General features: G+C 62.1%; 1 protein-coding gene across 2 annotated transcripts in view; it reads right to left on the bottom strand.

Moving 5' to 3' along the window:
- SDK1 (sidekick cell adhesion molecule 1) overlaps positions 1 to 12276 on the bottom strand; it is a 518297-nt gene that overhangs the window by 46503 nt on the left and 459518 nt on the right. The window contains exons 32-34 of one of the 2 annotated variants that reach the window (XM_047779449.1): positions 10676 to 10811; positions 9354 to 9413; positions 7096 to 7197 (exon numbers count right to left, since the gene is read on the bottom strand). In XM_047779449.1, the coding sequence (XP_047635405.1) occupies positions 7096 to 7197; positions 9354 to 9413; positions 10676 to 10811 (298 nt within the window). The remainder of the gene's footprint in view (positions 1 to 7095; positions 7198 to 9353; positions 9414 to 10675; positions 10812 to 12276) is intronic. The other variant, XM_047779450.1, reaches the window with a different exon arrangement.

Raw genomic sequence — 12276 nt, 5'->3', positions numbered from 1 at the left:
GTACGGCTTGACCCTGGATGGCCTCAGGCCCTTCCAGGACCCACACGAGGCCATCGCCCCTCCTCAGGGACAGGTCTGGGGTCTCCCCGCCTTCAGGGGCCCAGCCAGTGCCCGGCGCGGGGCTGCTCAGTGGTGAGGGCTCAGTCCACCCCGGGCAGGTCCACCCCCAGGGTTGGCTGAGAATCTGGCCAAGGACTCAGACTCCATCCAGATATTGGATGTCTGAGTCCCTTCCAAATAAAGCATCAGGCATCAGGACATTCTCCAGAACCTTCCTGCGTCGACGGAAACACAGTCATTAATAACGTCACTTGCCTACCGACGTAGCCTGGGCTCCCGTGTCTGCTGGCAAAGGCGGTGACCCAGGCGAGTTGTGCGGGGGAGCTGCAGATGCCCACCAGAGTGGAACGATGCAGGGAGGTCTGGAGGGTGGCTGGAGGGCAGACTGGGGCAGGGCCAGAGGCCAGAGGCCCAGCCTTGGGAGCATGTGGTATTCCCATCCCGCAGACGCCAGGATGCCTGAGGGGTGTGGAGAACGGGGTGGAGACAGAGGCTCCAGAGGTTTCCATGGTCCCTGCTGGGGGGGGGCCTGGCCTTCAGCTCACACCTGTGGGGTGGTCCCCCCTCCTAAGCCCCAGCGCTCCCGGGGCCCTATCAGGCCACCCTCTTTCCCGCTGGCCTCCCCCAGGGCTGTGTCTGGCTGCACTGCTGGTTTAGTCCTGGGAGCACCTGCGTTCCGTTTGCTTTTTCTCAGGCCTCCGTCCATCCCCCCAACTCTGCTCAGCACCCCAGTCCCCACTGTGCCCACAGAATGCTCGAAAGTCAACACAGTGCTTGGCCGGGCCCCCTCCTTCCGCACGCGGGCCTCACGGGGCGGGGGTCCTGGTACCAGGTGCAGGAGGGAGAGCCCAGGGGAGGCAGCAAAGGCCCTGATGGTATCCTGGGGTTCTCCCTGGCGTGGCGAGGGGCAGAGTACCCTGCGCCCGCTCACCCCCCCCCCGTGCCCCACTGCCCTGGTTTGGGCCCTGGAGATGCCCCCTCAGGAGACGCCGGGCTGCGCCCAGACCATGGGGCAAAGGGTATGTGCTCCTGGGATCTCCGAGCACCAGCTGCTCCTCTGGGAAGACGGAATGGCGACCGGGCCAACACAAGCCCAGTACCCGCAGGCTGTCCAGACAGCCGTCCACCCTGCCTGCTGGCCCGTGTGCGATTCTGTACCTTCACCTGGAGGCACCCCCTGCCGGCTGAGTGGCCAGGGGAGACTGGCATCAGAGACACTGAGAATCTGCCCACGGTTTTCAGCCCTGGGGCTGCAGAAAGGGAAGCCTGGGACACATAGATGAGTGCTTGGCTCTGCATGGAGTCCCTGAAACCCTTCGGTTAGAGCCAGGGCTCCCGGGCCGCCCTCACCTGCCACGAGGGGGCGCTGAGACGGCAGGCGAGGCGCGGGCATTTCCTCCCACTCAACCCGCCGTGAGTGTGAACCCGGAGCCCTTCCCAGATGGAGAACCCGCATCGCCCAGTGAGCCCCCTGGTTCCTCAACAAACAGCAAACCAACAGCTTCGAGACAGTCTGCAATCTGCTGAGGCAAGGCGCACACGGAAAGCAACCCAGGTGCTGCTCTGAAGCGGATACAGAGTCTGCACGTCCACCCTTTCCCCCCTGGGAGAACGTCGTGGAGCCGAACGCCACGTCCAGACGTCCCGCTGGACGCAGAGCTAGTCCTGGCTCCGGGGCTGGAGAGTGGAGAAGGCGCTTCCTCCTGCGGGCCGTGTCTGCTGTGCTCAGCCCGGCTCTGGTCGGGGGCACGCAGTCAGGACACCCAGGTTCGCAGAATAGCCGCAGGGAGAGGGCCGGGAGTGACACGGAGTCCGCGCCAGGAGACCCACCCGCTCCGGTGAGAGACGCCAAAGGACGGACAGGCCACCTCCTGGAGGGGACACGCGGACCGGATGAAGCCGTCCAGTCTCCACGTCAGTTCAGACTTCAACACCCTTTGATAAAAACGCCCACTCTTGTGAAAATTGGCCAAAATGACAGGAAAGGTCCTAGAACGATTGTGGAAATGTAGGGAAAAAATGGAAGGAGCGTGACTACGCACGGAAAATGTGCAAGAAAGTGTTAGAAGGCTGAGCGGTACCAGGTGGAACCCGAAAGAAGCCTCGGGCAGACGGGACGACACAGGAGGATTTCAAACAGGCTTTGGATCCATCACAGAGAAAGACCCAATCAGGAGATGGCGTCGGGGGTGAGGGCTTCTTTGGAAACAACTTATTTAGAAGCTCACTTGACACCAAGTTCCAAGATAAAATCCAGAGGGATGGAAGAGTTTCAGGGGAAAAATGAAGCCATAAAAATTCAGAAGACAGGCTGGGTGAATCTTTGCTGGGTTCCTGGGTGGGAAGCAGAGATGCAGCGGGTCTGAGGTTGGACCACACGGCCATTTAAACCCGATAAAACGCGTGACAAACAAGAGAAAAGTGCAAACAGGGGCCTCACACACGAGCAAGTGTGATACCCCTGAGAGATCAAGGGCTCTTAGGAATCAACTCGGCAACATGAGCAAATGCGCCATCAACAACCACGGGATTTCATCAGATGGGCCCTTTGAAGGCCCGTCTATTAAGACAAACATGAGATAACTTTTCACCGCATGTGAGAAAAGATTTAAAAACGGGGGCGAGAGGGACACGCCCTGAGACGTAAGGAGAGAATCAGAGAAGTGGTAAGAGATACGTAACAGCCTCCGCAGCAGCTTATCGGTAACAGCGGGACTCCGTGCACGTGTCGGGTGGTGGTTCCGTATCTGGGGGTGTAAGACACTAGGATGAGCTCCGAGGGGGTTTAGGACATTTCTCCACCTCCTGGGACCCAGGCACCCCCCCGCCCCACCCATGGGAGGCATCACCAGGCCTTGGCCCCTGTTCCCAGCGGAGAGCCCCGCCCACAGCCCCCTTCACACAAACACATGGGGCGCCGGAGACCCACGTATCCAGGGAAAAGCATTGTCTCAACTCCCACTGTGACCCAGTGACTAACTGCACCCCTGACACTTCCAACCCTGGGAGGTCACCGTGGATGCCCAGGGCGGCAAGCCCAGACCTGGCCCGGATCTGCCACTGCCAGGCCCCAGTGCAAAGGGCAAGAGTGGAGAAGCCCGCAGAGGCGGAGGCGGAGGCTCGAGGGTGGCCCACCCGTGCCCCGCAGGGGCCTTGACACTGAGGGGCAAGAAGAAGGCGCGCTTACGCCCTGGAACAAGCTGTCTGTTACACCCACGCGGGTTCAGCAGGAAGGGGCTGGAGGCAGGGCCCCCCCACACACTGAGGGAGGGAAACGGCACAGCCAGAGCCAGAGGAGAGGGGCTGGCCTCGGGGGCTGGCACTTTGGGGGGTCTGGAGACAGACGTGTTCTGACACCCCTGAGCCCCGAGAGGGGATGCGAACCGGAGGTGAGGGTCCCGGCCGAGCATCGCCTGGGGCTCAGCGTGCCTCAGGCTGCTCTGTGGGATGTGGGGATCCAGGCTGGGCAATCAAATGCTGGGCTTTCCAGAGCTGAAGCGGCTGCCCAGTGGGGCACAGGGACCCCCAGAGGCTGGATGACAATCCCAGCTGGACCCCCGTGAGCTGTTGCCAACAGCCCGGCTGCAAACCTCGGAGCAGAGCCCTGAGCGGAAGATTGGGGGTCCCCCCAGGGACTGAGGGAAGAGCAGGGGTCCAGGCAGACGCAGCTCGGTGTAGAGGGGACGGTGCCTCTTTTGGGGAGCAGCCTGGGAGGTCTGGAAACCCAGCCAGTCCCAGGGCAAGGGGCAGCCTTTTCCTGAAAGCGGCCGGGCCTCCAGTACTAAGCGTTGTGAAGGCCGAGATGTGGGCTCCTTTACAGGCCCAGGACGCTGGGGACACGGAGCTGGGCCTGGAGATTTCTCCGGGGGGCGGGGGTGGGGTGGGGGTGGTGGTGACTGGAACAGCAGTGCTGCTGAGGAACCCACAGACACGCCTGGGCACCTCTCCCAGAAAGTGCTCTGGCTACTTGGCAAACTTCCATTAGTGAGGCACAGACAGCGAGAGTAAATGCCTGGTCCCTTCTTCTGACAGCAGCACCCAGAGCTCCCCCGGGGGTCCGGGGATCCTTCCTCCCATGTGGTCCATGTGGTCTGGGTAGAGAGAAGATGATCCCCTGGCTTTGGGGACCTCAGGCCTTTGGCTGCAGCCTGCAGTTTGTGGATGGGCCGTGACCAAGGCAGGTTAATGGGAGCCTGTGCGCTGCCACTGTAGGTGCTGTTGAAAAAAAGGAAGTTCTTTCTGCTACCTGAAGCTACAAGACCACCTTAATGAAGAGCCATCCAAGACAGGAGCAAGCTGAGAAGAGGGTGGAGCCAAGACGGGAGCAGGACCAGACTGGGAGGACCCTGGATCCAGCCATGCCTGAAGCTGTGCCTGGTTGGGTTTCTGTCTCTTGCAAATTGGAGTTCTTACTGATGTATTATTTTTACCAATTTGTAATGCCTGGGCTCAGAAATCAATCTCAATGAGGAATCTCGTAAAGATTAACCTTTCTCTCTGAGATTAAACGGATTTAAACATTACATATTTGGGCTAGAGAGGACCCATAGGTCATTAACCTCTCATTGTTCTGTAGACGAGGCCAGATGAATCGAGCAAACCGCTCAGGGTCTGTCACTCTCCACTTACTGACGGACGCTGGTCCAGGCGGGTCCGGGACATTTATCCTGTGAGTGGGGCAGGCGAGTTGGGGCAGAGGGTCAAGGACCTGTGTCTCCTCATGCCTAGCCTGCAGCTCTCCCCTGTGCACCATGACGTGCAAGGCTGGAGCTCCTAGAGGTGAAGTGACTGGCCCCGTGTCACACAGCCAGAAACAGGCAGAGCGGACAGGTCTGCTCAGGAACCCGCAGCTCAGCTGTGTTCACACAAGTCTGAGCATTATGGGGTGAGGGCACTTCGAGGGCACCTCTGGGCTGTGGGAGGTGGAGACGGGGGTGGCCAAGGGGTACCTGGAAGCAATGCCGGAAGGGCTGGCAGTTGCCTTCCAGAACGTTCTCTGCAGCGTTATCACAGATGCCAGAGCAACGTGCTGGGTGGCAGAGAAGCCGGACCAGGCCTGCGTGGGGACAACCTGCATCCTGGAGGCTGGGGGAGCCTCAGCACACCAGCCTCCATGCTCCCGACCCGAGGCCCTGGGGAAGCGGGCACCCACACCACAGGGCAGAGCCGCGTACTCCCTCCTGTCTCTCTGGGACCCCTGGGACCCAGCATGAGTGTGTGTGAGTGTGTGTGCGTGTGGGGGGGGAGGCCTCCACGGGAGACGGACCCCAAGGGGAGAGGCGAGGGGGCTGCCAGCATCCTGCTTCAGGCATTGGCTCGGCACAGTGACAAACACCTCGTCTGCCTGAAACAACCCAAGTGTCCACCGATGATAAACCAGAGGCGGCGTCCGCACACCACAGGGGACTCCGACTCCCCCGAGAAAGGATGAAATCTGGTGCCTGCGACAACACAGATCAACCTGGAAAACCCGCTGAGAGAAGCCCGATGTGAAGGGGACATGAGGTCGGAGGCCAGGTCGATGAAGCGCCCAGAACAGGCAAACTCACAAACGCGGTCAGTGAGAGGCCGCCGGCCGCCGGGGGAGAGGGAGGGGCAGGGGTCTGCTGGCGGGTGAGGGGCTTCTGTCTGGGAAGACGAAAGAGGCTGGAAGTGCCCAGTGTGTGACGCCCTGGCTGGACATGGGGAGACACGGAGGCCGGCAAATTGCACATGAACTGCATTTTTCCACAAAGCAAGATGAAGGAACTAGCAAACCCAGAACTAGAGCCTGGAGCCTGCACGGGCCCAGGGTCGCCTGGCTGGCTGGGTGCGGCCTCCAGGGCCTGCCTGTCTCCCACCCAGGCTGCAGCCCTCTTCTCTGGACGTCTGCCCTGGCTAAGGCGGTAGCCAGAGCGCCCACGACCCCTGGAGGCTGGGACCTCACCTTGGAGGCTGGGACCCGGCCCTGGAGGCTGAGTCCTGGCCCTGGAGCGCAAGCTGACGGGCTGGGAGGGCAGGTCCTTGGATCCCCAGCTGGCCGGCCGCGCCCCTCCACCCAGAGGCATGACTGTCCCCACCGGCGACCCTTACAGACTGTGTGTGCCACGCTCCCAGCCACACGCTGCCTCTGTGGGCCCTTCTGCAGCGGGACCCAGCCCTCCTGGAAAGCCCGGCCCCCACCCCCGCCACTGAGGCTTGTGTAATGAAAGGCCGACAGGATGTGTGCTCCCCATTCCCTCATTCTCCCTGCTGCCGTGAAAACAGGTGACCTTTCCAGAACAATCCAGCTCAGCTAGCATTGGTGCTGTCAATGCGTTTATGACGACAACCTCTCCAAACTGCAAAAGGGCACCTGACCCTGAGCCCGGGACTCTGTGCTCAGAGGGTCTGCAGCCACCCCATGCCCACCCCAGTTCTGCACCAGCAACCCGAGTGGGAGCCCAAGGCCGTCGGCCAAACGCAGAGGACACACGGTCAGCGGGGTAGGAGCTGGAACGCCCTTGTCCTGAGGTGGCTGGGGAGGGAGGGCAAAGGTGCCCTGACCTTGACCCAGGACACCGCGTCTCCCAGTGGGTGAGCCCCGCAGAGGGGCCAGGCCCCGAAACAAACCCAGGGCCGCCCCCTCCCCAAAAGGGGTGCACGCAGGGATCCGGGGCGGCTTCCCAAGACCAGGGCGGGGCTGTTACAGGAGGTCAAGCAGACTCTGGGCCGAGGCCACTGCCCAGGCCCAAGGTGACAGAGACAGCAGGTGACAAAGGGCAAACACCCCCTCCACACACCAAGGTTCCCACACACCCGGATTCCCCCAGCATCGCTCCCCGAAAGCAGCCTGACGGCCCCAGATGCTACGTACCCCGGGGCTTAAAAGCAAGACGAGGTGGCTCACTCCGGCCCTCCGGACCCCTGCCCTGGGCGGCACCCTCTTTCCAGCAGGGACCTGGAAGCCTCCCGCCCCACCAGGAACACGCTGTCCCACCGGCAAGCTGTTCTCGGACGAGGGGGACGCTGCTGGCACCCGAGCTGGGGCCGCGGGGTGGGGACACGGGGGCTTACCGGCCTCGCCGACAAAGACCTCCACGGGCGCGCTGGCCGGGCTCTCGCCGACGACATTGTAGGCGGTCATGAGCACTTCGTAGCGCCGGTACTTCTTTAGATCTGCAAGGCGGTGGGACAGGGGTCAGCTGGCCCAGGACCGACTCCCTTTCTTAGAAAGCTCCCTCCGGGAGCCCGCTTGAGGGACCAGCGCCCCTGAAGAGCCGCAGGGGGAAGAATGTGGCTTCCTCGCACACAGAAGTCCACGGGGGGCCTGCCACCCTTTGTCCCGGAAGCACTGTCCCCCCGCAAAGTGACACGGGTGAGGCAAAGATGTGCCCTCTTCTGCACTGAGGAAGAGGCAGCAGCAGGCTCCTTTGGAGGAAGGAGTGGAGGCTCCAGGCCCCGGTCAGGGCTTGCCTTTGGCTAGAGTCTTTCCTTAAAAGAAACAACAAACAGGGGAGTTCCACTGCGGCTCAGCGGTAATGAACCCGACTACTATCCACAAAGGCATGGGTTCAATCCCTGGCCTCGATCAGTGGGCTAAGGACACAGTGTTGCTATCAGCTGTACTGTAGGTCGCAGACGCGGCTCAGATCCTGCATTGCTGTGGCTGTGCTGTAGGCCAGCAGCTAGGGCTCCGATTGGACCCCTAGCCTGGGAACCTCCATATGCCGTGGGTGTGGCCCTAAAAAGACAAAAAGACAAAAAAAAAATCAACAACAGATGGGGGCGCAAGAGAGACCCTGACATTTAAATATATATACAGCAGCAAGCCGAGGCCTTGCATTTCTAACAGCCGTGGCCTGGGAAGGAAGGGGCAGGTGAATCAGGGCACATGAAACCATGCAGGCAGCTTGCGATTCATTCTAGTTGATGTGGTAAGAGCAGCTGACCCGACCTTTAATCAAAACATTCTGGAAGGTTCTCCCAGGAGCGTAGCTCTCCTGAGGCCTCATGTGGGTGCCTCCCCCCCCCCCGAATGGTTACTGCAGACGCCTCTCAGGCAGCTGCTCAGGCTGTGGGGGTGCAGTCAATGGGACCCCCCAGGCCCTGCCCCATGGCTTCACGGCAGAGGCTAGGCCCTGTGGATGCAGACGCCAGGCTGGTCTCGTCTCAAGCCGGGTGCCACGGAGGGGAAGGGGCTGCTGCGAGTATACGGGACACACCAGGGTGGACACAGCTGCGTGGCCGAGGCCACCCTCCCGCTCTTCACAACCCGCGGTTGCCAGGCCCAGGCGGAGACCCCCAGGAGGAAGCCCCCGTCACTGGGGCCCGGCCTGCACTCAGCCCCTCCCCGGCTCCTGGGGATGCCACATCTGGGGGAGCATCCGGCCCAGAGGGACTCCCTGGGGAGACGGGGAAAGGATGACAAGTGATGGGGGTGCAGGGAGCACACGGCAAACGGGGCAGCCACGTCCGGGAGGAGGGACGAGAAGTCCCCTGGGCGCCGTGGGGGTGAATGGGGGGCTCTGGCAGCCCCAGAGGGCGCCCCCCCACCGCCGGGCCAAAGGAAGGGCCGGCCCCTCCCCCCACCAATCTATCCCCCTGCCAGCCCAGCCAGCTCTCTGCGCCCAAGTGAGCCCCACTGGGGCCTCAGTCCTGCTGCCCGCTGACACCACCCCAGCCAGAGGTCCAAGGGGCCGCGCGAGGACAGAGGGAGACCCTGGGCGCGGCTTCCGTGTGACCCCTCAGCCTCGAGGACGGAGAACGTCTGACCGCGTTACAGCTCGATGCAGGCACAGAGGGACAGACACCATGTGACCCACTTCCCCGAGGTCCCTGGGGGAGCCAGGTTCACAGACCAGGAGGTAGAAGGCGAGTGCCAGTAGCTGGTGGGGCGGGGGGTTCAACGGGGACAGCGTCTCAGTTTGGGGAGCTGAGAAAGGCCTAGAGGTGACGGAGGTGGCATCGTGCACGGAGTTAGTGGCGCTGAGCTGTGCACTTAAGGACGGTAAGACGGGAAATTCTGTCATGTGTCTTTTACCCCAAGAGGAGGAGCCAGAGAGGAGACGTGGCATTTCTGACTTGCCTTTCTGTCCCACACTCGACCTCATGTGTCTGTACATCCCCCCCTCCCCCAGCCTCTGTTTCTAGAACTTTCCTTTCCTGGCTCCCTGCCGGTTCCAGCATGCGGTGAAGCAGCATTTGGGAGGAGAATTCTAGAAATGAGAGCTGTTCCTCCCAGCTGGTTTTCACGGTCACTTTCCACGGACGGGTCAAGGGGCGCTGCCCCGTTGCTTCCGATCACGCGGCCCCTGCACGGCGCTGTCACTTACGTGTTAGTTCGTACGTGGTTAGCGCGGAGCTGCTGTTCACGCTCTTGAAGCTGCTCTGGGCTGTGAGGGGCCAAGCAAAGCAGAAGCGGGGTCAGCATGCGGGGAGCGGGGATTGCCCCTGGGACCCGAGCTGCTCCAGGCACCCTGCCCGGCCTGGGAAGGGGTGGGCCTGTGCCACCCCCTCCCCGATGAATCAGATCGCATGAGCGCGTGGCACAGCCCTGCGCAAAGCCGCTCGAGAGAGGACTCAGACCCGGAGACGGGCTCCCGCAGGTGCCTGTGCTCGGGGAGGACCCCCGGCTGCCCGGGCTGAGCAGACGACAAAAGGGACAGGCAGCTGTGTGGCCAGCGCGCCGATCGGCCCCAGCCTCTGAGCTCACGGCCTGCTTCTGCTCCAAAGCCCCGGGAGATGCCCATTGCTGTCTGGCCACCGGCAAGGGACACTCGGGGTGAAGCCGAGAATGGGGCGACAATTGAGCCAGGTCCTCGGTGGGGCAGGGGCCAAACTGCAGCCCCGAGACCCCAAAAGGGGAGGTGAAGGAGGAAGCAGGGGAGCTGCCTGTTTGCCCGTGTGACCCGCACAGGGATGGGAGGACAGGTGCACGGAAGGCCCAGAAGGCCTCTGATTCAACAGGCGGGGCCCCCCCACCGCTCTCGCCCTGACTCGGCACAAAGTGTCAAGGGCTGAAGTGTTTTCTGTGATGCTGTTGGGGACGCCAGGACAGGAGAGGCCTGGGAGCCTCCTTCTGAGAGAGGAGGGCGAGCGGCAGTCTTCTCAGAGCGCCAAACCGCCTCCGTGGCCGTTGGAAGGACAGTCAGGGCCTGGCCCGGGGCTGGTGCAGCGCAGGCTGCACAGACGCATCAGCCAGGAGGGGAGAAGCGGGGCTCCACACAGCTGCTCGTCCTGGGACCCCGGCCCCCAGACCCGCTCCATCAGGATGGCCCTGCTGTCCCGGAGCCCTGGCCGCTCCTTCTCCCTGAATAAAATCACGGCAGACAGGCCACCACCTTCCAGCTGCACCCCCACCCCCCACAGGGAGCACCCCCTGGCCCTCCCTGAGCCCCCACCTCCTCCTGCCTCCCCCCCGCCTCCACTGTCTGCTGGGCCCTTGTAATCACGCCTCTCTCTTCACATCCTCCGGGCAATCCTGCCACTCTGACCACCAGCTCAGATGGCTCCTCCTCCAGGCAGCCCCCCCAGATGCCCCCTCTGTTCACCGCACCTCGCTGTGTCCTGGGCTGTGTCCCTGGGGTTGGGAGAGCGGAGCTGCACCTCCTCGGGCCTCAGAGCAGCCCCCTGCCAGGAGGAGGGCAGGCCTCACCTGTAAGCTCGGCCCGCAGTGCCAACGGCGTCTTGAGCGTCTTGGACTCGGTGGCCGAGGCCCCCTCGTACTCCAGCTCCCGGTAGTAAATCCTGTACCCCTGCAGCAGGCCGTTCAGGCTCTCGTCCCTCGGGGGCTGCAAAGGACACCACAGTCAGGGGACCACACTTCAGATGTAGCCAACCGCGCACTGGTTCAAACAGAGGGTTTCCAGCTTTTAGGAAGCAGGCAGGTGTCACACTGAGGAGGAGGGCAGGGGACTCGGGCCCAGAACCAGGGCGAGGGTTCCTGCTGCCTGTGTGTGGGGACAAGGCCGTCTCATCCACGTCCAGCCTGAATACCTGAGCCCCAGGCCAAGGGTGGGGACCGTGGCCCAGGTCACTGCTGTTCCCGGTAAATCCAGGACCCCAGCAGAGCAGTAGATGCGACCTGGCCCTGCCTCATCAGCCGGCTGGCCCACCCCGTCCCTTCCGTCATCACCCAGGCTTGTGGCCGTCTCACCAGCCCGCACAGACCCCTCCACATGCGGGGGCGTCCCCTCCCTGCAGGACTCAAGCAGAGCTGGAACCCACCCCTTCTTCATGAAGCTAAGATCATTTTTTAGACATAATGCTATCGCACCCTGAATAAACATAACTTTGACATGAACTGAGGAATCAGAGAGGTTGTGTGCCTTGCTTTATTGTGGGGGTTGGAACTGAACCCTCAATATTTCTAAGGTGTGACATCTGTCCCCATGGCCCCTCTTCCTGAGTGCCCGCCCTGGACCCCCGCAGGTGGAAATGCTGTGAGACCCCTCACAGTCACAGCGCTAATGAGACACAGGGGGGGTGGGCCAGCACGCACGCGTGGATCCAGGTGGGGCAGGTGATAACAGAGCCCCCGGGGTCCCCGGCCACAGGCACGTCTGTCCAGGACCCTGTGGCTGAACCACCACCCTGACCGCTTTCTCCAGCAGAAAGCCCTCGGCCCCCTGGCCCAAGAGTTCCCTAAACGAAACCCAGACAACCGGGGAGCCAGGACCTGGGGAAGCCAGGAGCCCTCAGGAAGGGAGGTGAGAACAGGCGTGAAGCCCAGAGGTCTGACCGGGGCAGGATGGAGGGGGTGCTATTTTGGGGTGTGGTTTCTGTTTATTTTACAATGGGTCCCTTCCTGCGTTTTGGTGGACAAAGCCCTGCCATTGGAGAGGCCAGGAAGCCCCGTGAGGCCCGGCGTCCCAGGCTGCCCTTGGCTTCCTCCAGCCTCTGGGTCGGTCCTGGCGGCTGCCCGCCCCGGGGACCACAGGGTCTCAACCTTCCCTTAAAACAGGGTGCTGCTGGCATGGCTTTTATTCCGATCCCTCCCTTTGGAGTTCACAAAACTGTTTTCAGAATAGCTTTTAGGGTTTTTTTTGAGGGGGGGGCGTACCACCCTCCCCTATTTAAAAATTGGCTCTGTGTGGGGCAGGTCAAAGCCGTATTACTAGTTGGTGCCAGAGACAGCGGCCGTGCTAGTGTCCCATTGCAGACACGGAGGTGGAGACGAAAGCCTGTGTGTGTGTGTGTGTGTGTGTTTGTGTGTGATGCACACACGTGCAGATCTAGTCCTAAGGTTGGAAGGCG

Source organism: Phacochoerus africanus, chromosome 5, assembly GCF_016906955.1.
Source record: "Phacochoerus africanus isolate WHEZ1 chromosome 5, ROS_Pafr_v1, whole genome shotgun sequence".
NCBI classification, from domain to species: Eukaryota; Metazoa; Chordata; class Mammalia; order Artiodactyla; family Suidae; genus Phacochoerus; species Phacochoerus africanus.
This window is presented reverse-complemented; position numbering and strand designations above follow the sequence as displayed.